Source organism: Nicotiana tabacum, chromosome 10 (assembly GCF_000715075.1).
Source record: "Nicotiana tabacum cultivar K326 chromosome 10, ASM71507v2, whole genome shotgun sequence".
NCBI lineage: Eukaryota > Viridiplantae > Streptophyta > Magnoliopsida > Solanales > Solanaceae > Nicotiana > Nicotiana tabacum.
The window spans coordinates 1,574,694-1,597,320 of record NC_134089.1 but is presented as its reverse complement, the minus strand read 5'-3'; the positions used below and the strand labels follow the sequence as shown (position 1 = coordinate 1,597,320).

The 22,627-nt window shown below is 35.9% G+C and overlaps 2 protein-coding genes across 2 annotated transcripts; one reads left to right on the top strand and one right to left on the bottom strand.

The window, feature by feature from the left end:
- The first annotated feature begins 14,428 nt into the window (after positions 1-14,428).
- LOC107773586 (auxin-responsive protein SAUR19) lies at positions 14,429-14,815 on the top strand. Its single transcript, XM_016592985.2, has one exon. The coding sequence runs from the start codon at positions 14,429-14,431 to the stop codon at positions 14,813-14,815; it is 387 nt and encodes a 128-aa protein (XP_016448471.1).
- A 1,673-nt stretch (positions 14,816-16,488) lies between these two features.
- On the bottom strand, positions 16,489-21,402 carry LOC107773869 (uncharacterized). The gene is made up of 3 exons (XM_016593294.2): positions 20,459-21,402; positions 18,080-18,248; positions 16,489-17,038 (listed from the first exon to the last, which is right to left on the bottom strand). The coding sequence occupies exons 1-3, from the start codon at positions 21,287-21,289 to the stop codon at positions 16,596-16,598; spliced, it is 1,443 nt and encodes a 480-aa protein (XP_016448780.1). The 5' UTR covers positions 21,290-21,402; the 3' UTR covers positions 16,489-16,595.
- Between the last annotated feature and the right edge of the window lie 1,225 nt (positions 21,403-22,627).

Here is a 22,627-nt window from a genome sequence, read left to right as displayed (position 1 = left end):
CACCTCTACCAAATGTTTTGTGATTAATCTTACCACTGACAAGATTATTTTGCAGGGAAAAATAATGAACAATATATATACTGTAGATTTGTCCACACTTTCAGAAAATAAACTCACTTGCTTAAGTGTGTTGGACAATGATCCCCTCATTTGGCACAAGAGACTTGGACATGCAAGTCCGAGTCAACTCAACAAATTAGTTTCCAAGGACCTGATGATAGGGTTGCCTAACATCAAGTTCAAGGAAGACAAAGTTTGTGAGGCTTGTGCAAGGGGAATCAGGTAAAAGATCCTCTTTTAAATGCAAGAAAGTGGTAAGCACCACCAGGACGATGGAACTGGTCCATATGGATCTCTGTGGTCCAATGAGAACATTAAGCAGAGGTGGTAAAAGATATGTGATAGTGCTTGTTGATGATTACTCTAGGTTTACTTGGACATTATTTTTAACATCTAAAGATGAAGTATTTGACATGTTCACTTCTTTTGTTAGAAAAATTCAGAAATAACTAGGTAATCAACTTGCATCAATTAGGTCCGATCATGGCACTGAATTTGAAAATACTAAATTTGCTGAATTTTAAGATGAGCATGGCATAGATCATAACTTTTCTGCTCCTAGGACTCCACAACAAAATGGAGTAATTGAAAGAAATAATAGGACACTTGAAGATATGGCTAGGACTATGCTTTTTTCTAGTAAACTGCCCCATAGCTTCTAGGCAGAAGCTGTAAATACTGCATGCTACATCATAAATAGATGCATGACTAGACCTCTTGTAGAGAAGACTCCCTATGAGTTACTTAAAGGGATAAAATCAAACATATCCCATCTTAGGGCATTTGGATGCAAGTGCTTTGTGCACAATAATGGTAAAGACTCCCTAGGTAAGTTTGATCCCAGAAGTGATGAGGGAGTATTCTTAGGATATTCTTCACATAGTAAAGCTTATAAGGTCTATAGCAAAAGAACTATATGTGTTGAAGAAAGTGTCCATGTGGTTTTTGATGAAACTAACATTCTTTCTGATAGACATGAACATGATGATGAAGCAATTGGGCTGGTGAGAAACTTAAATGAAACCACAGCCCAGACTGAAGCTGCACTGGAAGAAGGAACAACTGATGGAACAGGTCCTTCTACCCAGGGCAACTTGACAGGGGGAATAGAACAAAGAGGAAATGATCCTCAAACCTCAATGGAACCTGTCCATGAACCTGTTCCACAACAACAAAACACTGAAGGAACATCAAAGGGAAACCAACTGGTTGTGAAATCCTACAAGTATCAAAATTCTCATCCCATTGAGAACATAATTACTGATCCAACATCTGGAATCAAAACCAGATCTTCATTAAAGAATCTTTGTGCTTTTGATGCTTTCTTATCTCTTATTGAACCTAAAAATATTGCTGAAACTTTGCAGGATGCAGACTGGGTAAATGCAATGCAGGATGAACTCAACCAATTTGAAAGGAGTCAAGTTTGGCATCTGGTACCAAGACCCTTGGACAGATCAGTAATTGGCATAAAATGGGTCTTCAGAAACAAACTTGATGAAGATGGAACTGTTACAAGGAACAAGGCAAGATTGGTGGTTCAAGGATATAGCTAGGAGGAGGGCATAGACTATGATGAAACCTTTGCTCCAGTTGCAAGATTGGAAGCAATAAGACTCCTTATAGCCTTTGCTGCTTATATGGAATTCACCCTCCACCAGATGGATGTCAAGAGTGCCTTCCTCAATGGCTATCTAAAGGAAGAAGTGTTTGTCGAGCAACCTACGGGGTTTGAAAGCAAGGAGAGTCCTGATCATGTGTACAAACTTGACAAAGCACTTTATGGGCTCAAGCAGGCTCCAAGAGCATGGTATGAAAGATTATCAAAGTTTTTGCTTGAGCATGACTACAAGAGAGGTAAAATTGACAATACATTGTTCTTGAAAGAAAAAGGTAAAGATCTCTTAGTAGTTCAGATATATGTTGATGATATAATCTTTGGAGCAACTACTGATAAGTTAATTAAAGAATTTGCTAAACTATTGGGGAGTGAATTTGAAATGAGCATGATGGGTGAGCTTAATTTCTTTTTAGGCTTACAAATTAAACAAAATTCAAATGGAACTATGATCCATCAGCAGAAGTATGTAAAAGAATTACTTAAAAGGTTTAAAATGGAAGATTCCAAAGAAATTGACACTCCTATTGCAACAGTTATAAAGTTGGATATAGACGAACCTGGTTCATCTGTTGATCAGAAGTTGTATAGGGGAATGATTAGCTCATTGTTGTATCTCACTGCTAATAGACCTGACATTGTTTTTAGTATAGGCATTTGTGCAAGATTTCAGGCAAATCCAAAGGAGTCTCACTTGACTGCTGTCAAGAGAATTTTGAGATATCTAAAAGGCACCACTGATCTCTGTCTATGGTATCTAAAAGGTAGTAATTTCAATCTAGTTGGATATGCCGATGCTGATTATGCAGGCTTTCTAGTGGATAGAAAGAGTACCTCAGGTATGGCACACTTTCTTGGCTCATGTCTTGTGTCTTGGGCTACCGAAAAGCAAAATTCAGTGGCCTTATCTACTGCTGAAGCTGAGTATGTTGCTGCTGCTTCATGTTATGCTCAATGGTTATGGATCAAACAATAATTAATGGACTTTGGAATTGATGTTGGTTGTATCCTCATTTTTTGTGATAACACTAGTGCTATTAGTATGACCAAGAACTCGGTTCACCATAAGAGAACCAAGCACATAGATGTTAGGCATCACTTTTTTAGGGATAACTATGAAAAAGGGTTGATCACTGTGGAATTTTGTACTACTGACAAGCAAATAGCTGACATCTTCACAAAATCCCTAAGTAGATACCACTTTGAAAGGAACAAGTTAGAATTAGGGATGATTAAGATCACCTAAAAGGACCAGTTCAGAATTCACAACGAAAAAAAAAGTTGAAAAAAAAATTTATTTTTGGTTAGAAAACATGAAAATGTGTATATAATTAGATTAATTTTTGCTCAGACTCATACTTTCAATAGTATACTCTTGTGCCATGTGTTAAAATGACTCATTAATCTCTAATGATATTTTCTCTATTTTGGCAAATTTAGACTTACACAAGAGAATTATCAGTGAAGAACCTGGTTCATCAAGATAACATGGTATGTTTTCTACACTCTGCATAATTTGAAATAATAATATTTGGATCATGAGCAGAGTCCTACTTAATTCCAAACTCCTTTTAGACTTATCCGTTACAAGTGAACCAGTTCCGTTCAAAAGAGTCCCAACCAAATTGAAGTACCTAGATTCTAGGGATACACTCCAAAGTCTTTTCAAAACTGAAATTCAGTTTGATTAGACTTTCACACCCACTATCATCCCTTCCACCACCCGAACCTCTAAGAAAAGAGTAAAGATGCTTGCTCGCAAGGGTATTGCGGGGAGAGAACAAATCAAGAAAATAAATGAAAAAATTGAATCTGGGTAAGGAAGAAGAACCCCAGAAATCTAATGAACCATTCAAATCTACTACTGAGGGGGAAGAAATTGTTTCTTCTAAAATTGAACAGGTACAAATTTGGAGAATAGGTTTGTACTAGTAGGGTCTATGGCAGGCGTTGAAAGTACTGAATCTGGAGAAGTTGGTGGTAAAAATGAAAAGGGAAAAGAAAAAGAGAGCAAGGGTGTTATGAGTGCTGTGAGGGGAAAGTGTAAAAGAGTGGCTGATTCTTCACCCACTCCGGTTAGTTTAACCAAAGACACAGGTGCAATGGTTGTTTGGAGAGAAAAATGTGCTGAAGTAGAGTAGAGTGTAAGGAAAACAGGGGGAAGTGGGTCTGGCGAAGCTGCTGAAGGGCTGGATCAACTTGGAAAAATAGAGATGAATATGTTTCATCTGAACAGGAATCCCTCGCAGACCTCAGGAATCCTTCCTTTCTTCCAAGAAGGTACCACTGAATAGCAAGGTGCGAGCCTTGGTGCAAGAAAGTGGGGTTAATGATGCTGAGATTGAGAGGCTGAAGAAGAGGTTGGCATAGGTGGAGACTGTGAGAGATGCTCTCAGAACTGAGCTGGCAAGAGAAAAGGAGAAGAATGATGGCATTCTTCAGAATATGCTGAAACTCCTCCAAGCCAAAAACCAAGCACTTATTCCTTCCCAGCCTTAAGCCTCCTAGCCTAGTGTACATCAACCAATGACCTAGTTCGGGATTTGTTTTGCTCATGTTTCCAGTATTTTTATTTTTTCTTATGCTTTGTGGTAGGATCTTATCAATCATCAAAGAAATTCACTTTCTTTTGCTCTAACTGCTTGTTTATATTTCTTTGATGGTTAAAATTCTTAGTTTGATCTATGATGATTAACCCATGATTGCATTTGAAGTAGCCCCAGTGGCCATGAGTAAGTTTTAAAATCTAGTTATCTTACTTATTTATGCAACTTTTCAATGATGCCACAAGGGGGAAAATGTTGTGCTTTACACTTTGAACAGTGATGTTTATAACCTAATGAACCTAGTCCTTGATGATAAGTAAAAATTGTTCTAACATTGTGTTGATGTTGGGCTAAGTTGAAACATGGCCTAAGCTTATGTAAAGCACAGAGTTTGTCATCATCAAAAATGGGGAATTTGTTGGCCCAAGTGAAGGTTAGTTTTGAAGATTGACAAAGGAAGCTCAGGCATGAACCAAGTCCATCCCTTGTGCGCATACACACGGGCAGAATCGAGTATGTGGGATGCACGTGAATGAGATAAGCTTAACTTGGTATAATTGATATCTCCTGATTGAAAAGGTTGCATAATTGAGAAGGAGAAGGACTCTTACTCAAAGAGAACACTATCCAAGATAAGGGAGGAGTTAGAAGTTGAGATCAACTAGAACTCTTCCACCAAGGAAGAGTAGCATTAGAACTCTAGTTATTTTCTACTCTACTAACTCTATAAATCGTAGGATGTTCTCATTCTACAAGTAACGCACAAAAGCAGAAGTTAAACGTGAATTGAGAGCAAAATAGCAAGGCATTTTGCAAGCAATTCGTGTGTGATTCAAGTGTGAAAACCTGAAGCTACATGAACGAGATAGAAGAACCAGCTCCAAGTGTCTGTCTTTTATTCTAGTTCAATTGTAGTAGGTGTTTTCATATTGTACCTTTCAGCTTTATCTAGAGACAATTGTAATAGGTACTCAGAGTATTCAAGTTAGAGTTAACTTGAAGTTGTCGCAATAGTTAGAGGCTGGTTTCCACAACGGATTAGAGTTAATCCTAGGTTTACAAAAGTATTTTGTAAATGCAGTTTTTTGGCTTAGTGATTTAGTGGAGAGTTTGGGAAAATCATACTGAGAAGTAGATCATGGTTTTTTCACCTTTTGTGCAAGGTATTTTTCACGTAAAATACTTGTGTTCTTTACTTTCCGCATTTACTGTTTCAGCAATAGTAGGTTAAGGAACACATAGAAGAACTCGGTCATTCTATAATCAGTTTAGGCGAAAAATTGGGTACCACACAAATCACCTGCCTCCCCCCCCCCTTGTGTGGTATTGAAGTTTAAAACATCATAAGAGGCTACTGAACACTTTGGAAGCACGAATCACCAGAGTTTTTCTTTTCACTTTCCTTTAATTTGTAGTTTAATGCTTTTGGATATTACTATGATTATTTACACAATTATGAGTAGGTAAATCCATTATCTAGGGTTGATGGAATCAATTGTTGAATGAGGGCTTGATTGCGTATTGATAAAATTGAGCCGTTTTTACTCTCTAATTGTTCAACTATGTGTTTCTTGTGGTTAATTGAAGGGCCCTTGATTAATCGTGTCTAGTTATCTTGTGTTGCTTGAGAGCGAACACTTGATTAGATTATTGTTGAACAATGCCACTTTCGAGTAAGTTAAGAGATTAATTACTTGGATTTAAAAGTGGAATTAGAGATAATAAAGTTTTGGCGTGATCTTTATGCGTTGTACGAATTGTCTGCTAGAGTAGTTCAAAAGAATACTTCTAGTAAATTATCATAATTGATCGAGAGATAATTGCGATAAATAAGAACTCATCATCTTTAGAGAGTGTTGCGGCGAGATTATAGCTAACATGTTAGGAATTAATCTGGCAATTGGGGAAATCATAAACCCTAGATCTTTTTATCCTTGATTCAACCTCATTCTTGCTAGTTGATAGTTTTTATTGTCATTTATATTCTTAGTTGAGTAATTTTTATTAATTCACAAATCAAATCTTGAACTCTGAAAGTTGTCTGAGCTTATCGTTAGTGATACTGAAAAGTTGAAGCAAATAGGTTAGTCTCCTGTGGGATTCGACTCCTGACTCTTGAACCAGATTATTTTTGTAGCGACCGCTTAGTCCTTTTTATAAGGCATAGTTGGACTTAGTCCTTTATGCTCAAGCTCCACCGAAAGATGGCATGCTTATGGGCACTGCGGCAGTTGAATTTGGATATGGAAACTGCATGCTCAAGTAGAGTTACAGAGTTACATGAACTCGAGGAGTTCCGGTTCCAGGCATTCAAGAGTACAAGATTGTACAAGGAAAGGATGAAGATGATGCATGATAAGCACATTCTAGATAGGAACTTCAAACCCGGAGATCTAGTGTTGTTATACAACTCGAGATTGAGATTATTTCCAGGTAAGCCGAAATCTAGATGGTCGGGACCATTTAGAGCTGGTGCAAGTGTTCCCAAGTGGACCTGTAGAAATTGAGTCCGAAAATGGGACAAACAGGTTTAAAGTAAATGGGCAAAGGTTGAAACACTACCTTGGAATGATTGAAGAAAAATGGGAGAAAGATGTGATGTACTTGGAAGAGCCCCAATATGTGATCGAAGTGTAATCCTGAAAGCCCGTGTCATGCTGCGACACTAAATTAGACGCTTCCTAGGAGGAAACCCAGGGTCGTGTTGTATTCATCATGCCATGACATTAAATAAGGCGCTTATTGGGAGGCAACGCAATTCATATCGTAGATTTAGTTTAGTTTTAGTTTTTGTTTGATATTGAGGCGGACTAACAAGTGAGTTTAGTGTTGATTTGTTGTGTTTTTATACGTAGTGGAGCTACTTGGAAGAACGATGTGCTCGGGGGTCCAAAATAAGCTCAAGATTGCAAAATCGGACAAGGAAACATCAAGCCATCGCGGGGCAAAGTTCAAGGCGCTACCTTAGCTCACCTCATACAGCTTATCATTGAAATACCACTACCTCCGAGAGCTGCCTCGTATGGTCTAGCGCGCAACTATTAGCGCTCCTGATAGAGCGGTGCACTGTTTAGATGCTTCCCCTCACACGGCCTTACTGTGTCTAGCGCACCAAAGTCAACGCTCCTCACACCGCCTCGTAGCATCCAAGTCCTGCCACTCACGTTGCCTCGCGATGTCCATCACCTGCTCCACACTTTGCCTCGCGCAACCCAGTGCATAGCTGCCTAGGTAAGTCCCTCTTTTGCTTTTTCTTGTATTTTTTCCCTTTCACCTAACACCCTCCACCCCTCTTAATTAATTACCCAGCCTCACACAGTCTAGAAAAGGCACGCTTACTAGGATATTCTTTGTGAATCTGCTTACCCAATATTTGCGTAGGGAGCAAGTGGATGAGGAGCCCAAGTTTGACCTATTGATTCCATCCACACCTCGAGCTACTAACACTGCTGTTATCTGTGGGCCCAATGAGGAAGATGGTACGACATTGACTACTACGCAGTGTCAGGCTCGCGATGAGAGCGTCATGTCTCATTTGTATGGGATGATTGACTTGCTGTTGCGGATTGAGGGTAGGCCTTCTACTTCAGATAAGATGACTCAGTTGACTGAGCGGTTCCCGCTCACCATACATGCATAATGATTGGTTGGTTTAGCTGTGGGCCAGGGGAGCCACCAGATGAAGATATCAACACTCCAGAGCATTTGATACAAGGCGACGAGGAGCACGTTGCTATAGCGGTTGATGCCACTGGTGAGGATCTGGGTGATGATGTTAATGATTAGGATAAGGCTGACAGTGCCTTCTTCGATGAGGGCCATCATCTCGAGGATTGATTAGGGGGTTTCTTATTCACCCTTACTACTTTAATTATGCATTGGGGAAACTGCATGTTTTAAGTGTGGGGTGGATAACTCTCGTGATGCATAGTTGAAATAGATTAGTAACAATATTAGCTTCTTATATTTTTAACTTCTAGCTTCTTATTTTCTTTATTATTAGCTTCTTATTTTCTTTATTGTTAGCTTCTTGTTTTATTAATTTAGGATGCTTATATAGAGTAGTATAACCATTAGAAAAGTATTGAGTAGTGTAGTAGTTTTTATTTTTATTTTTTTTATGAAAGAAAAACAGAAAAATAGAAAAATAGAAGGAAAAAAAGAGACTTTTTCCGACGATGGATCTCCTAGACAATTTCTTGATGGATTTAAGTATAAACAAAAATTAAAAAAAATTAGAAAATAGAAAATACAAAAATATGTCTTTTATTTTCCTTAGGTAGTAATAATCCCCCGTGATTTTTATTCGTGTCTCGATTCTTTTCCACGGGATGTAACTTGAACCGGGTAGTAGTTTTAATTTTTTTATTTTTAGATTAGTATGTAGGAAATAAAGAAGAAGAAATGATGTGATTCGCACCTTTTGACTTGTTTGATAGTTGCATGCTTAAGTTCTGGCATGTGTTTCACCTTCCCTTAGCTTTAAATATATGATGATGCCTTGATAAAAATGAATAGCATGTGTAATGACTCCTATGTCTTGGTTGTTTTACTTGTGTTCACTTTGTGCTTTATGCTTAATATATCTCTTGGTTTTGTGAATACTTGTCTGATTGAGAGTCCGAATGGGATCGTCCTTAGGGAGTCATGTGTCATTTGTGAAGTGAGTTCTTTGTGTAGTCCATGTTATTGCATTTGAGTCTAGAACTTGCCTGGAATATGAATTGAATCGAAATCCTAGGTGTTTCTCGGTTTGAAAAATGATGTTAGGCTTTCTTTGATGTTTTTGAGTTTTATTGTCTATCAGAAATAAAATTATCCCTAGCTGCCCTTTTGAACCTATAAGCCTTTCTTTTGGCACCCGCATTACAAGTCTATCCCCGTTTATTCTTAACTGAATCATTTTGATCCTTATACCTCTTAAAACACTTGAATTATAAATAGAGCGCTAGAAAGAAGTAATGAGAAAACTTGGGGTAGATTTTGAGTGAAACCAATATAAGGAAGAAATGTGCACTTGTGCTTTAAATAAAAATCTACTAGCGGCAAGGCAAAAATACAAAAGAAAAAAAAGGAGAAAAAAAAAGAATAAATAGATAAAGGTTTCTTATTTTTGCTAGTAGATGTGATATGAAGCAGTGCGTAAAGAAGAAGGAAAAATATTCTGGGGTGAGCTATCTTGTGATGATTGAAGTAGATTGAAGGAATTTTGCGCTTAAAGTTGAATACGTGATGTGTTAAAGTGCTTAGGAGGGTTAGCCATTATATCCTAAATATATCCTACCTGTCTGTTAGCTCACATTACAAATATAATAAAGTTCTAGTTGATTTCGGACTGAGTGAGCCTACATTAGTAGAGATTTACATAATGGGCAAGCTTATGGTACCTTTTGCGTGCATGTGAATTCTTTGAGAGAGATAGTGATTTTTATTCATATGTGTGACGCCTTAATTGGGAAGTGTAATTTGACCGCATATGCTAGAGCTTAATTGTTGCTATCAACCATGATCATAGGTGTAGTATGTTGTGAATGTGTGGCTTGTTGGATCCTTGAAGAGGAAGTGTTTGGTTGGTTGACTCGAGGGCGAGCAACATTTAAGTGTGGGGTGTTAATGTCGTGATATAATTCCATATATTTTGACGTTATTTACTCTACTTGCTTGTTGTTTAGATGCTAATTTGTACGATAATTGAGCTTAATAGAGTTTTATTTTACGTGTAGGAATGCTTGGACATGAAGTGGAGAAAGGTTGCACGAAATGATACCTCAAAGCTATAACATGGAGCAATAAAAGAAGACGTGCAAGGCAATGAAAAGTCACGGCCATAGATAGTGCAAGGCTTTGTCCAGTGCATTGTCATTGGCGCCTCTGTTAGCACCTCGCGGGAAAATGTTGGCGCCTCTGATGGTGCCTCGCGGAGTAATGTTGGTGCCTCTGACAATACCCCACGCCGACGATACTTATTCGAGCCACTTTTATTTCCTCATTATGTTTGGACATATAGACCTCGGCCCCACCATATAAATACCTCTTAAAGTTAATTTTTGAAGGGTTAGACATTATTAGAGAGGCAAGAGGCTACAGAACACTTTGAAAGCACGGATCACAAGACATTTTCTCTCCGCTTTCCTTTAATTTATAGTTTAATACTTTTGGATATTACTATGATTATTTACACAATTATGAGTAGCTAAACCCGTCATCTAGGTTTGATGAAACTAATTGTTAGATGAAGTCTTGATTGCGTATTGATATAATTGAGCTATATTTACTCTTTAATTGTTCAACTATGTGTTTCTTGTGGTTAATTGAAGGGCCATTGATTAATCGTGTCTAGTTATCTTGTGTTATTTGAGAGAGAACACTTGATTAGTTTATTGTTGAACAACACTACTTTTGAGTAGGTTAAGAGATTAATTACTTGAATTTAAAAACGAAATTAGAGATAACAAAGCTTTGGCGCGATCTTTATGCGTTGTACGAATTGCCTGCTAGAGTAGTTCGAGAGAATACTTCTAGTAAATTATCGTAATTGATCGAGAGATAATTGCGATAAACAATAACTCATCATCTTTAGAGAGTGTTGTGGCGAGATTATAGCTAACGTGTTAGGAATTAATCCGGCAATTAAGAAAATCATAAACCCTAGATCTTTTTATCCTTGGTTCAACCTCATTCTTGTTAGTTGATAGTTTTATTGTCATTTTTTCTTAGTTAAGTAGTTTTTGTTAATTCGCAAATCAAATCTTGAACTCTGAAAGTTGTCTGAGCTTATCATTAGTAATACTGAAAAGTTGTAGCAAATAGGTTAGTTCCCTATGTGATTCGAATCCAGACTCTTGAACCAGATTATTTTTGCAGCGACCGCTTAGTCCTATTTATAAGACATAATTGGGCGTGATCAACGATTATCTTTAAATTGATGGTGTATAACTAGTGCTGGAAAAATGAGGTCATATTTTGTCAACCCGCCCTATCCAACCATATTTTAGTGGGTTGGATGAGTGATATTTAAGTTGGATAAAATTTGGGTTTCTACCCATATTCAACCCATAGAAAGTACTCTTTCTACAATATGAAAAGAAAGTACTCAAATTTATTGAAGAAGAGTATATATTATTCCAGTTAAGCTTATGTCACTAAATAATCTAAGCAAAAGCAAAATTATAAATTGCACTTGAAACATTACACTTATATAATATGGGTTAACCCATATTCAACCTACCCATTTGATACTCAAATTTGACCCGCATGAAATATGGACGGGTTGAGACCCAATCTATTTTTGCTCAACCCATTTTTAACCCGCCCAAATCCAATTCAACCCGCCCATTTGCCACCACTATGTATAACATTATGAAACGACGAAAACCGATATAATCTATCCAAATATTATATATATTAAAATAATACAATACAATAAAATACGGTATGATACATTAAGAAATGATATGTAACAACCCTCCAAACAAGCTGCAAATCAAATTAGAACTTTTTTTTTCTTAAAATAAGATCTAATGTACTTAAATTATAGGAGTAATTAATCTAGTAAGTACAAACTTTTTTCAATAGTGTACGTTGAGCCTTGTTTACTTTAATGTATAATACTACAAGGAATTAAAAATTGCAATAGCTAATTTGTTAATACAAAAATGAATGTTTGTAAATGTTTCTTTGCATAATGAGTTTTTAATTAGATGTTACTCGAAGCAAAAGTACTTCCAATTGTACTATTTTCTTTAGATATTCTAAAAGCCATTGCTCTTATTTGTTTATAATTATTTTCCAATATATAAGAAAAAAATTAAAAAAAATAGGAATGATGTCCCTTTCTTCAATATCCTTAAAAGAAAAAAAGGAAGACCAAAATAAATGCTACTCATATTATATTACAAGGTATTCTTCTACAGTTTGAACTTTATGAAGAAGACACGCCTTATGGATGCTTCTAATAAAGCTTTAATTTTCTGACCCTCTTTTCTCCCTTGAATAAGGTACACATTTTAGTACTGTCAGTACATAAATACTAAAGGAGAACAACAACAACAATTCAGTATAATTCCACTAGTGGAGTCTGGGGAGGGTAGTGTGTTTCCGATAGACCCTCTGCTCCCTCCCTCCAAGAACTCCCACCTTGCTCTTGGGGTGACTCGAACTCACAACCTCTTGGTTGGAAATAGAAGGTACTTACCACTAGAGCAACCCACTCTTGTCTATAAATACTAAAGGAGAATAGTCCTAATTTCGATTGTCTCTATTTCCAATCGCATAGCTCTATTGAAACAAATTGGAATTAACTACGAGATTCATCGCGTATTTGTCGTTAAATCGCTTGTAGCTAAAATGAGTTTTTGATAATCTATCGTTAATCCATTACTAAGTAGGAACTGATTTTTCTATTCAGTTAAAGAATATTAGTCGTTAATTTCTATTCTTTTAGTAGTTTGGTATCCTAAGGGATGTGGTAGGATTTTAGATGAGATCCTTCAATTCTTAACTTGAGGTTTCAGTTTGAGTCTGAGACCAGAAATTTTTTAAGTAGACTCCCCCTCCCACCTCTCTCTTTGTTTTGTTCTTATTATGTATCGTCGCTTGAATGGAAATCCTCGATAGGTCTGACTTTCCCAAATGCCCCCGCCGGCCCTTCACTTCACGGGTATAAATTTTTCGCGTCGTTTCAATCGTTGTGGTCGACGGGAACATGCTATATACGGTGCAAAATTGAATTAGTTGGGTCGATAAATTTCGAATATGAGATTTCGAATTAGTTGGGCAAAAGATTAGTTCATGTAGAAGGTTATGTCGTGTTGTGGATGGAAATATTCTCATAATTTCAACCATTTATTTTACATTTGGCAAGTAGTGCCGTCCTTGTTTACTTATTTGCCCAATTCTCTTTGTTTCTTCTTCTTCTCCAAAATGTTATGGGTATCCACTCTTCAACTTTTCATTCTTTTTTTTCTTTTCTTTTTTTGCAAAGAAAAATTGGTAGTTTGACTAATTTTTAATCACCTAAAGTGATAAATATTGGAAGTTTTTTATTATAATATATACTTTAAAATCCCTTACTTTTTGCTTTCATGGGTACCCACCATTTTCAGCCGTCCAATATATTGAAGGGTTGGTGATAAGTCAATTTTTCTAGTTGAAGCACCTATAATTCCTTAATTTTTTTTATTCTTTGGATTGATAAGGAGGAGTTTATTAAGTTATGTTTTTAACTAAAACTTGATTCTTGATTCAATTATGTAATGGTTAAAATTCTTTTTGTTGGTTAGAAAGGAATCTATTGGTTGTAACTAATCCACTATTCCATTTTAAGTAATTGATTAATGGCTAAAATATAGCATGCTGTTACAATTCTATTTAAAGAAAGTGATCTTTTTTTCTCTTTAAATGTTTGTAAATAATTTGATAGAACCAACTCTAGATTCTACCATCCATTTACCTAATTAACGAAACTAATTGTTTTTATTTTGAAATAATTTTCCTAGTGGAATCTCAAATAGCTCAGGCAGTAGCATCCGAATGCTATACATGTGTGACTTTTATCACTTAATCATGATTACGAGATATATAATTTCACTTTCATTAATTCGTAACTCCTTAAGTTAATTAGTAGATATGGTGTAAACACATGCTACTACCACATGTAAAGCTAGGTGGGCGGAAGGGATTTAACCGAATCCCATTCGCCGAAATTTTCATATTTTTTTCATATATATATATATATATATATATATATATATATATATATATATGATATTGTAATGACCCTGACTTTTTCATGTATTTACTTTTTTTATTTTTTGAACTCTCTCGATAAAAATCATGCTTCTACCGCTGGCTAGCGCTACCTCTATAATAACTCTAGGTTTCCGTGGTTTATATAGGCCAAATTTGATATGCACTAAATGATGCTATTAATTATAACTGCTGTTAAGTCAAAAGTGCATAAGACAACATTTGATTAAGGACAAATAAACCACTACAATCATACCCTCTTTCCAATTTTTAAAGTCAAAGGCTGGCCCTCTTTGAGAAATTCGTCCCCTCATATTCCACACTACAAAAACCATTGCCACCCACTCTTTCTCAAATGCAATAAACAAGAAACTTGTCTCTCTCTCTCTTTCTTTGCATCTTCCTCTTAATTCCTTCTATTCTTCTACTTACATACAATCCAAAATCTTTCTACAAAATGCTAGGCAAAAAGTTTGGTTCAATGAAGAAACTAGCCAAGAAAGCTAAGCAATCACAACATGAGCAACTTGAAAACTTGCTTGTAAAAGATCAAGATGATCAAGATCAAGTGTCTACTCCTACAAGTGCTAAGTCCTTAAAAAAACAAGGAACTTTTGTTGTGTATGTAGGGGAAGAAAGAGAACGATTCGCGGTGCCAACGGGCTATCTTTCTCATCCATTGTTCAAGATTTTGTTGGAGAAGACATATAATGAGTTTGGTTTTCAACAAACAAATGGACTTGTGGTGCCATGCAGTGTTACTGCATTTCAAGAAGTGGTCAATGCTGTGGAATGTTGCAATGGGAAGTTTGATTTTGGTGACTTAGTAGAGGAATTTCTATAAATTAAAGTCGCACGATATTTATCATGTCTGACCTTGATCTAGAAGGATTATGTTAGTAATTACGACTACGATGTATATTGTTATGTTTGTATCACTTTTCTAGTAGAGTGAGGATACAAAAACAATTACAACGTTTCAGTTCTAAACAAGTCGGGATCGGCTACTTTTCTAGTGTAAGAATAGCATATGGAGAAATAGATTCAAGGATTTCATACCTTGAGGAGGTAATTACATTTTAAGTCTTAATTTTTGTTTACCAATTAAGAGCTAGTGTAAATTAAGACAATCTCAATATCCTAGGTAAGCTTCCTTTTGCTTTCCCCATGAGGTAGACTTGGAGAGGAGAAAGGAGTTGAGAAGTAATCTTATCATTTTGTTTTCTCTTTAAATTAGTGTCAACTAGTTAAATTGTAAATTGTAAATTTGTAGTGACAAGAATTGAATTAAGAAATATCCTTTGTCATTTACTTTTTACCCTTTCAATTTAGATTAAGGCCAGTTTAAGGATGTTCATCTGTATCATTTTAATTTTTATCTTCACCTTTTTTTCTTGTCAATTCACAAGTTTTTACCAAAGTATGTAGTAGGCATAATTATATAGCTAGTCAAAAGGGTTTAAAAATATTCAAAAGGGATAATTGTTAGTTTGATTATCATCAAGAGGTGCATGTATGTTATATATTTTTATATTTGATTTGGTCAAATATTAAAGACTAAACACTGTGTTAGACAAAATTAGCCGAAAACAAAGTAGTTGGCTACATGTTAGTTGGAAGAAGAGTAAGTTTAGTGATTGAATATTCCATATGCCGATGGTTCTTTGACTCAGCAGTATTTCACTTGTTAGGTAGTGTATTGAAAGGAACTAGACATGAATGACTCATGGAATGTTTTTTTTAACTTTATCCTATATATTTTTTAAAAGATAATAGTGAATATACTAATATCTCACCCAAAAAAAAGAATGTTCTACAGAATGTAACTTCTATATCGATCTACCCATCCACTAGAATCTAGGGAATGTTTTTATTGTTTCTTACTCGGTGTCTAATACTCCGCTTTAAGTCCGTGATTAATCTGTATTTGTGCTACGTAAGGCTCATTATTGGGGGGAAACGCTTTCTACCTGGATTTCTTCCTTTAAGTCCGCGATTAATCTATATTTGTGCTGTGTAAGGCTCATTATTGGGGAAAAACGCTTTCTACCTGGATTTCTTCCATTTACAAAACTTGAACCCGAACCTTTGATTAAAGGTAGACGGATTCTATCCGTACCACCACAAATCAGGGAACTAAGCACACAAGGCAGGTTAGTGTTACGGAACGAAACTTGAAGAGAAGTTTCAAAATGTGCTTGGCGGTTAGCTTCTTCCTAAACTCCACACCCCTCCCCCCCCCCCCCCAAACACTGTTAAAGGTTGATAATTTCATTTTTTTTATTGGAGGAAAGGGTGTTAATTATAGTAGGAATGCTAGAAACATACTGCTTGAATTCTTTAATCATTTGAACTCTTATGAATTTTAATGGATCAAATTAGTGATCCAAGACTAAGAAAATGACCAAGCTAGCCAATTTTCTGTTAACGAGTCATCCTTTGGCCTATGGATTTCCTACTTGGAAATGAAAAACTCAGCATTTTGCAATAAGCAAAAAAAGAACAAGAACTTGAAACTTGATGTCAAAATCAAACTGTTATTCAGGGAATTTATTGCATTTCATTAAACATGAGTGGGAAACATAATACTTTTGTTCAGTCATCAATAATATCCCTGTAATTTGCTACCAGTCAACAAGGATTCTTTTCATTTCACCAATGAGTTCCTGTATTTGTTCCCTAGTATGCAAAGGGAAGGGATAAACACATGCACAATCCAACTGTCCATTCCTAATCGTGTCGAATATGGCAATAGAAGGGCCTACCCCATGCACGGAAGCACAGCCGATGAAGTCTTCTAATCCGATTTCTTGATGCACTGTGCTGGAGGTATCGATCACGGGGTCTTCAAACACAGAGATCAGAGAAGTCCTTAGTGAAGAGGCGGGCGTTAAGCCAGGATTATCAATGGCCTTGCACATGAGGAAATTCAGGTCTCCCATGTCTGAAAAATGCTTGTTGTTGTTCTTGGCATTGATAAAAGATGTGTAACTTCTCGTTGCCAGCTCCCATATATCTTCACCTCCCTTAACGTCATGTGTGTTGAGGATAGCAGAATGATAAAAGCCTGCATGGCTTAGGTCATCATTTTATACTCTCTGCAGTAAACATCTTTAGGGTACAAGAATAGAAATGAAAAAGAAATTCAAGAGTGGTGAAGTTTTACCAAATATAAGAGCAATCACAAGGTATTGGAGTATGGTGTACTTGCCCAAGCACCAAATTAAAGGGCAAATAGGACGTTTCAAACAGACTAGGGATAGCTTGAGCCAGAGGCGGATCCAGGATTTCAACTTTATGGATTCTGGATTTCAGAATTACGATCAAGTTCTAATAACTGGGTTCTAAATTTAATTTTTTATACATATTTAAAGAATTTCTTAATACAAATATACTATTTGAGCAAAAGCTATTGGGTTCGGTCGAACCCGTACTTAGGCTTCTAGCTCCGCCCCTGGCTTGAGCTTTTCCTAAGTACATAGATGATGTGCAATTAATTAACTAGTTAAGTCACGTTAGCAACTTTGGCATGTAATTGAAAGAAATTAGTCCTGGACCAATTCAGCCCCGGAATGATTGCAAAGAATGTAGGTCAGAGTTATAGATTGATGGGCTCCCAATAGGCTAGTCGTTGAGGTCGAGCTCTTCTATTTAGTCTATATAGCAGAGCAGATTACCAACGCTTGAGGAGGGTGCCAGGAGTGATGGCCTGGACCTCGGGAGGGGTGCTAGCCGTGATCAATTGGTAGGATGCCAGAAGTAATGACCTGGACCACGGAGGGGTGCTAGCCGTGACTTACTTGTAGGACGTCACAGGGGGTACCAGACGTGACTTATAACTAGGGCCAGATGGGTGCCAAGAACAATAGTCTGCAGCCAAGAAGTGGTTACAATCATGACGGATGAGGTCGTTGGTCCTCAAGCGGGAGCATAAGAACTACTTGAGTCCGTCAGTGGCCAATATTCATTTTTGACCTTCAAGAGTGAAATAAGGCAAATTCTTGGGGCAGAGAAAGTAACTAAATACTTGCAAAAATAATCACTTTATAATTGAAACTATGGAGAAGAAAAGGTAAACAGTTTATGGAAGTTGAATGCATTAACAAACCTGGAAAATCAGGTCTAAGTACTGGATCGAGAATTGAGCGGCAGTTAATTAGTGTTACAACTGCATACTTCTCCCATTGATCCTCAGGTAGGCCTTTTGAGGAATGAGCTGCCATTAATCCAGCAGCAGCCAACAGCCCACAGAGTTTTATGTCTCTTGTTTTGCACCCCTGCCAAAATTTAAACCCTGTTAGTATCTCCTAATATTCCTTTGGATTTAAGTTATATACACTAACAATGTTAAGATCTTTTTACATCATCAATGAATTTTAACCTATGATACTAGGTTGATTACCATTTTGATTACCAATTAATGTTTTTTAAGACTAGATTTACATGTAATTACCAATAAATAACCAAATAGTGTAAACATCTTTTACAATATTAGTGCATAGAACTTAAACTCTATTCCTTTTAAGACTAAATTCAATTGATTTTTCACACATATTTGACTGTTTTCACACATATTAAAGAATCCACCTATTAACATTAATTAACAATGAAATTGACCTAATTAACCTTTACTATCTCTTTAATTTATTCATTGGAAATATAATAGATACTCCGAGACCCTTTACTCCAAGGACTACTTTGGAAAAAAGAAGTTAATTCCTTCTTGATATGCGAAAATATCAAATATTGTGGATCACAAAAAAATGCCAAAAAATCAATTAAAGTAGACCGGAGGTAGTAATTTCTTCTAGGTTATGAAGTCACACTTGCCATAGACAATTACATATATCTAACTTATAATCCAGCGTAAGCATCTGGATAATCTGGAATGCGACGTGACATACCCGAAAGCCCTAATATGCCCTAAGAAGGTCATATTAGCCCCGAAAAAAGTGATCCAAAAATGAATTTGACCTAAAGTTTCAGGGTATGTCCGGCCAATGATTTTACCTACCCAATAGTGAAATCCTGCAAATAAAGCAAAAACGGCTCTCGTAGAAAGTACATAATGAAAATGTGCAACCATATAATAAGTATCATGTAGACTAATGTTTAGCCCAGAATTAGCCAGAACTATTCCAGTGAGTCCTCCTACATGCAACTAACTTTTAAATAATCTGATCAGTGTAAATAGCTTTTACATCGTTAGTATATAAAAGCTAAAGCATTCATCAATCTATGATCTCAATTGAGCAATGGTTTAAACCCCATGGGCCTAACTGAATTATTTGAATTAACACATTGAATCTATGGCCAGAATTCAAGGCTTTGTCAAACTAAAGCCAACTAAACCCTTATATTCTACATATGTTTTATTGACATATTCACTGTTTCACATGTGATCTGCATATTTATTTTTCGACATATAGTACATGCATGTGTAAAGTTGTACATCACGTGAAGAGAATAGTACTCTGAACTCAACAACGGCCACAAATTTCCAACCAACGTAACAAGATAATGGGACCATAAGAGGTTTATATTGAGTTTACCTTTGCCTAACTATTTAGAAAATGAAACCAAGAGGTTACCTACCTAAGGTATTTAAAAGTGACATTAGAAGATCTTAATTGTTACATTTTCAAGACAATAAAAACAATTAGTACAATATTTTCTTGTAAGAAAGAAATATAGTAAAAGGTAGGGGTAAGGTCTGCGTACACACTACCCTCCCCAAACCCCACGGTGTGGGAAAATACTGGGTATGTTGTTGTTGTTGTTGTAAAGAAATATAATAGAAGTCGCGACATATGCAAGTTAAGCTAGGTAAATGCTTACCGCATCGATTATTTACACCAAATCAAATAATTTAACGTTAACAGTTAGTAAAAATTAGGATGAATATCTATCACTTAACCATGATGTCCGTATGAAATACATATATCTTGTATGGTGACCGATCAACGAGTGCTAATATTTATGAAAAAAAAACTAAAGTTAGGATCACATAATTTTATGTAAATTGAAAAAAAAAAAGTTTACATGAATTTAATATTTACATTAAATTACATTTCATCAATTGATAGATTAAGGTAAGAATATAAAGTAATTAACTATGATTAAGCTATAAAAATGCATGAAAAAACAAATGTCACGAATCAATTAGTTTAGTATAAATACCGAATATGAATAGATTTCAAGGGGAGTCTTGGAGCAATGACAAAATTATTTTTGTGTGAACTATAGTTAACGTCTTGGAGCAATGACAAAATCAGCATAAGGGAAGACGGCTTATATCACACTTCTCTTGGTGTACCCTTTACCTAACCCTACATGAACGCTAGATTACCAGGCTGCCTAATATGAATAATTTTCCCAATTATTGTATTATCTTCTTGATGAAATATTATTATCAGTCTATTAAATTAACGAAACTAAAAAGAAAAGAAAAAAAAAAGAAAATTATGAGAATGTGATAGAAACTTACATCAAGAATACGATCAGTATCTTCTTTATTTAACTGCAATTTCACAACTTGTGATCCTCTTGTTGATTCACTATCTATGAACTTCAAATTAGCAAATCTCAGTGCATTCAAACCATACCCAACCATATCTATCCCACGTGCCCAAAATGGTTTATTAGCTTTTCCAGTAGGAATATACTCCTCTATTCCCAAACCAACCTCCATCTTTTCCCCTAATTCCAATTCTACCCCTCCTCCTTCATTTTCATTCATTCCTTGTATCTTCTCACTACTCATCAGCTCCAGCAATTTCCTCAGCAACGCCAATGCCGCCGCCCTGTCACACATTGACGTGTGAATCCGTAAAGTAACTGCCCATTTCTCATCGCTTAATCTATAGATGCTCGCGAAAAAGACATTAGTGTCGGAGATTTCAGACGACGTGGCGGTATTTACCCAGGAGTTTTTGTTGATTTCGTGCTCGAGGATTAGGTGAAAATCGGAGATTGAGGTGTGATTAGGGTTTTGGAGCTGTTGAAGAATCTGAGCCGTCGATGAGAGATCAAACGGCTGGATTTGAAGGTGAGAAGTGGAGGGAATGATGTAAGAGTAGGAGTTAGTTGTGGGTTCGTAGTGGAGCTTAGATTTGAGGATAGGATTGGAATTTTGGAGTTTGTGGAGGGCATTTTGGAGAAGTGAAGTGTCAGGTGATTTTGATAAGAGGAGAGCTAAAACTGTTATCCCTGTGCCACTGGGAACCGCCTTGCACCAGCTGTGCTCGGTGTTACCCGCCGGCCGGGTTTGAAACTCACACGGTGGAGCTGCGGTGGTGCTGCTTTCTTGCTCAGCCATGAAAAGATGGGAGTATGGTGAATTGAGTGATTGCTAAAAGGTACACTTGGAAATGGACAAATGGAGTGACAACTGAAAAGTACTATAAAGTGGACAAATAAGGCCCCGAAAACCAAATTTTGGTTATTTTGGATTTAAACCACAAAAATAGGTGACAAAAAAAATTGACTACCATTTTATATATAGCGTCGTGAATAATCGCGCTATATTTGAACTCAAAATTGGCGGGAGGTATAGCGCATATATAGGAGATTCTATAATAGCACATATATAGCGTCTCCTATATATGTGCTATACCAACTTTAAAAAAGCGGATCATCTCCATTCCCGACCAAAAACGAGCAGCTTCCCCAAAACCCCCAAACTAGCGGTCCCCCCTCACCCTATTTTTAAGCGAAAAAACTTCATTGGAGCCCACTTGTCCTAAGAAGAGTGTATCTTCTCCTTGTAGTAAGTTTACACTCTGATCCAAAGCATTATCGTGTAGTGGATCTCGTATATTGCTCGTTTTAGCCCCCAAATCATCAAATTTTTACATTCTAAAAAATTTTAAATCGAGGTATTCCGACTTACTTTTTGGTAAAACTCATGTATATAAATGCTTAGTAGTTACTTTTTGTTGTGGTCTATGCTTTTTTTTGATCATTTTGTGATTTAATTAATTTGTTATTTTTTATCCAGATTAGATTATTTATGTGCTAATAAATTAGTAATATGTGACTTTATTGTTGTTTAGTACCCTTTAGTGTTATGTTGTGCCCTAAATTGTAATGTAGTGCCCTTTAGCGTAGTAAAACAGATAATAAATTTTATCTTATGGTAGTTGACTTTGTTCATGGCCATTTAGAGTAGTGTTACTTTAGTAGAAAAATGTTAGAAACTAACATATGAAATATTAATATCAATGAAATTATGAAATACTAACATATGAAGTCAACTACTATTTTCAAAACTGAAATAAATTTTATAAAACTAACTTTGTTCATGTCCATTTAGAGTAGTGTTACTTTAGTAGAAAAATGTTGGAAACTAACATATGAAATATTAATATAGAAATTAATATCATTGAAATTATGAAATACTAACATATGAAGTATTAACATATGAAATTATCTTTGTAGTTATTGAAATTAATCATTTAATTATCTGTTAACCCCAAAAAAATCTGAAAAAAAAATATATTAGTTCAAACACAAACTCTCTCGAATTTTTGTCATCAAATGTAAGAAAATAACATAAAAATAATAAATTAATTAAATAAATACTTATTAATTATATCACATATAGTTATAAAATTAATTATTTAATTCTATTATAGCCCAAAAATAGCTGAGTAAG

Bases quoted from the DNA above. Each gene is read 5' to 3' on its own strand.
- LOC107773586 (XM_016592985.2), top strand. From the start codon at position 14,429: ATGCTAGGCAAAAAGTTTGGTTCAATGAAGAAACTAGCCAAGAAAGCT.
- LOC107773869 (XM_016593294.2), bottom strand. From the start codon at position 21,289: ATGGCTGAGCAAGAAAGCAGCACCACCGCAGCTCCACCGTGTGAGTTT. The intron at 18,249-20,458 runs GTAAGTTTCTAT...AAATTTTGGCAG, and splicing joins ATACTGATCGTATTCTTGAT to GGGTGCAAAACAAGAGACAT. The intron at 17,039-18,079 runs GTTTGTTAATGC...TAAGCCATGCAG, and splicing joins ACTTAGACCTGATTTTCCAG to GCTTTTATCATTCTGCTATC.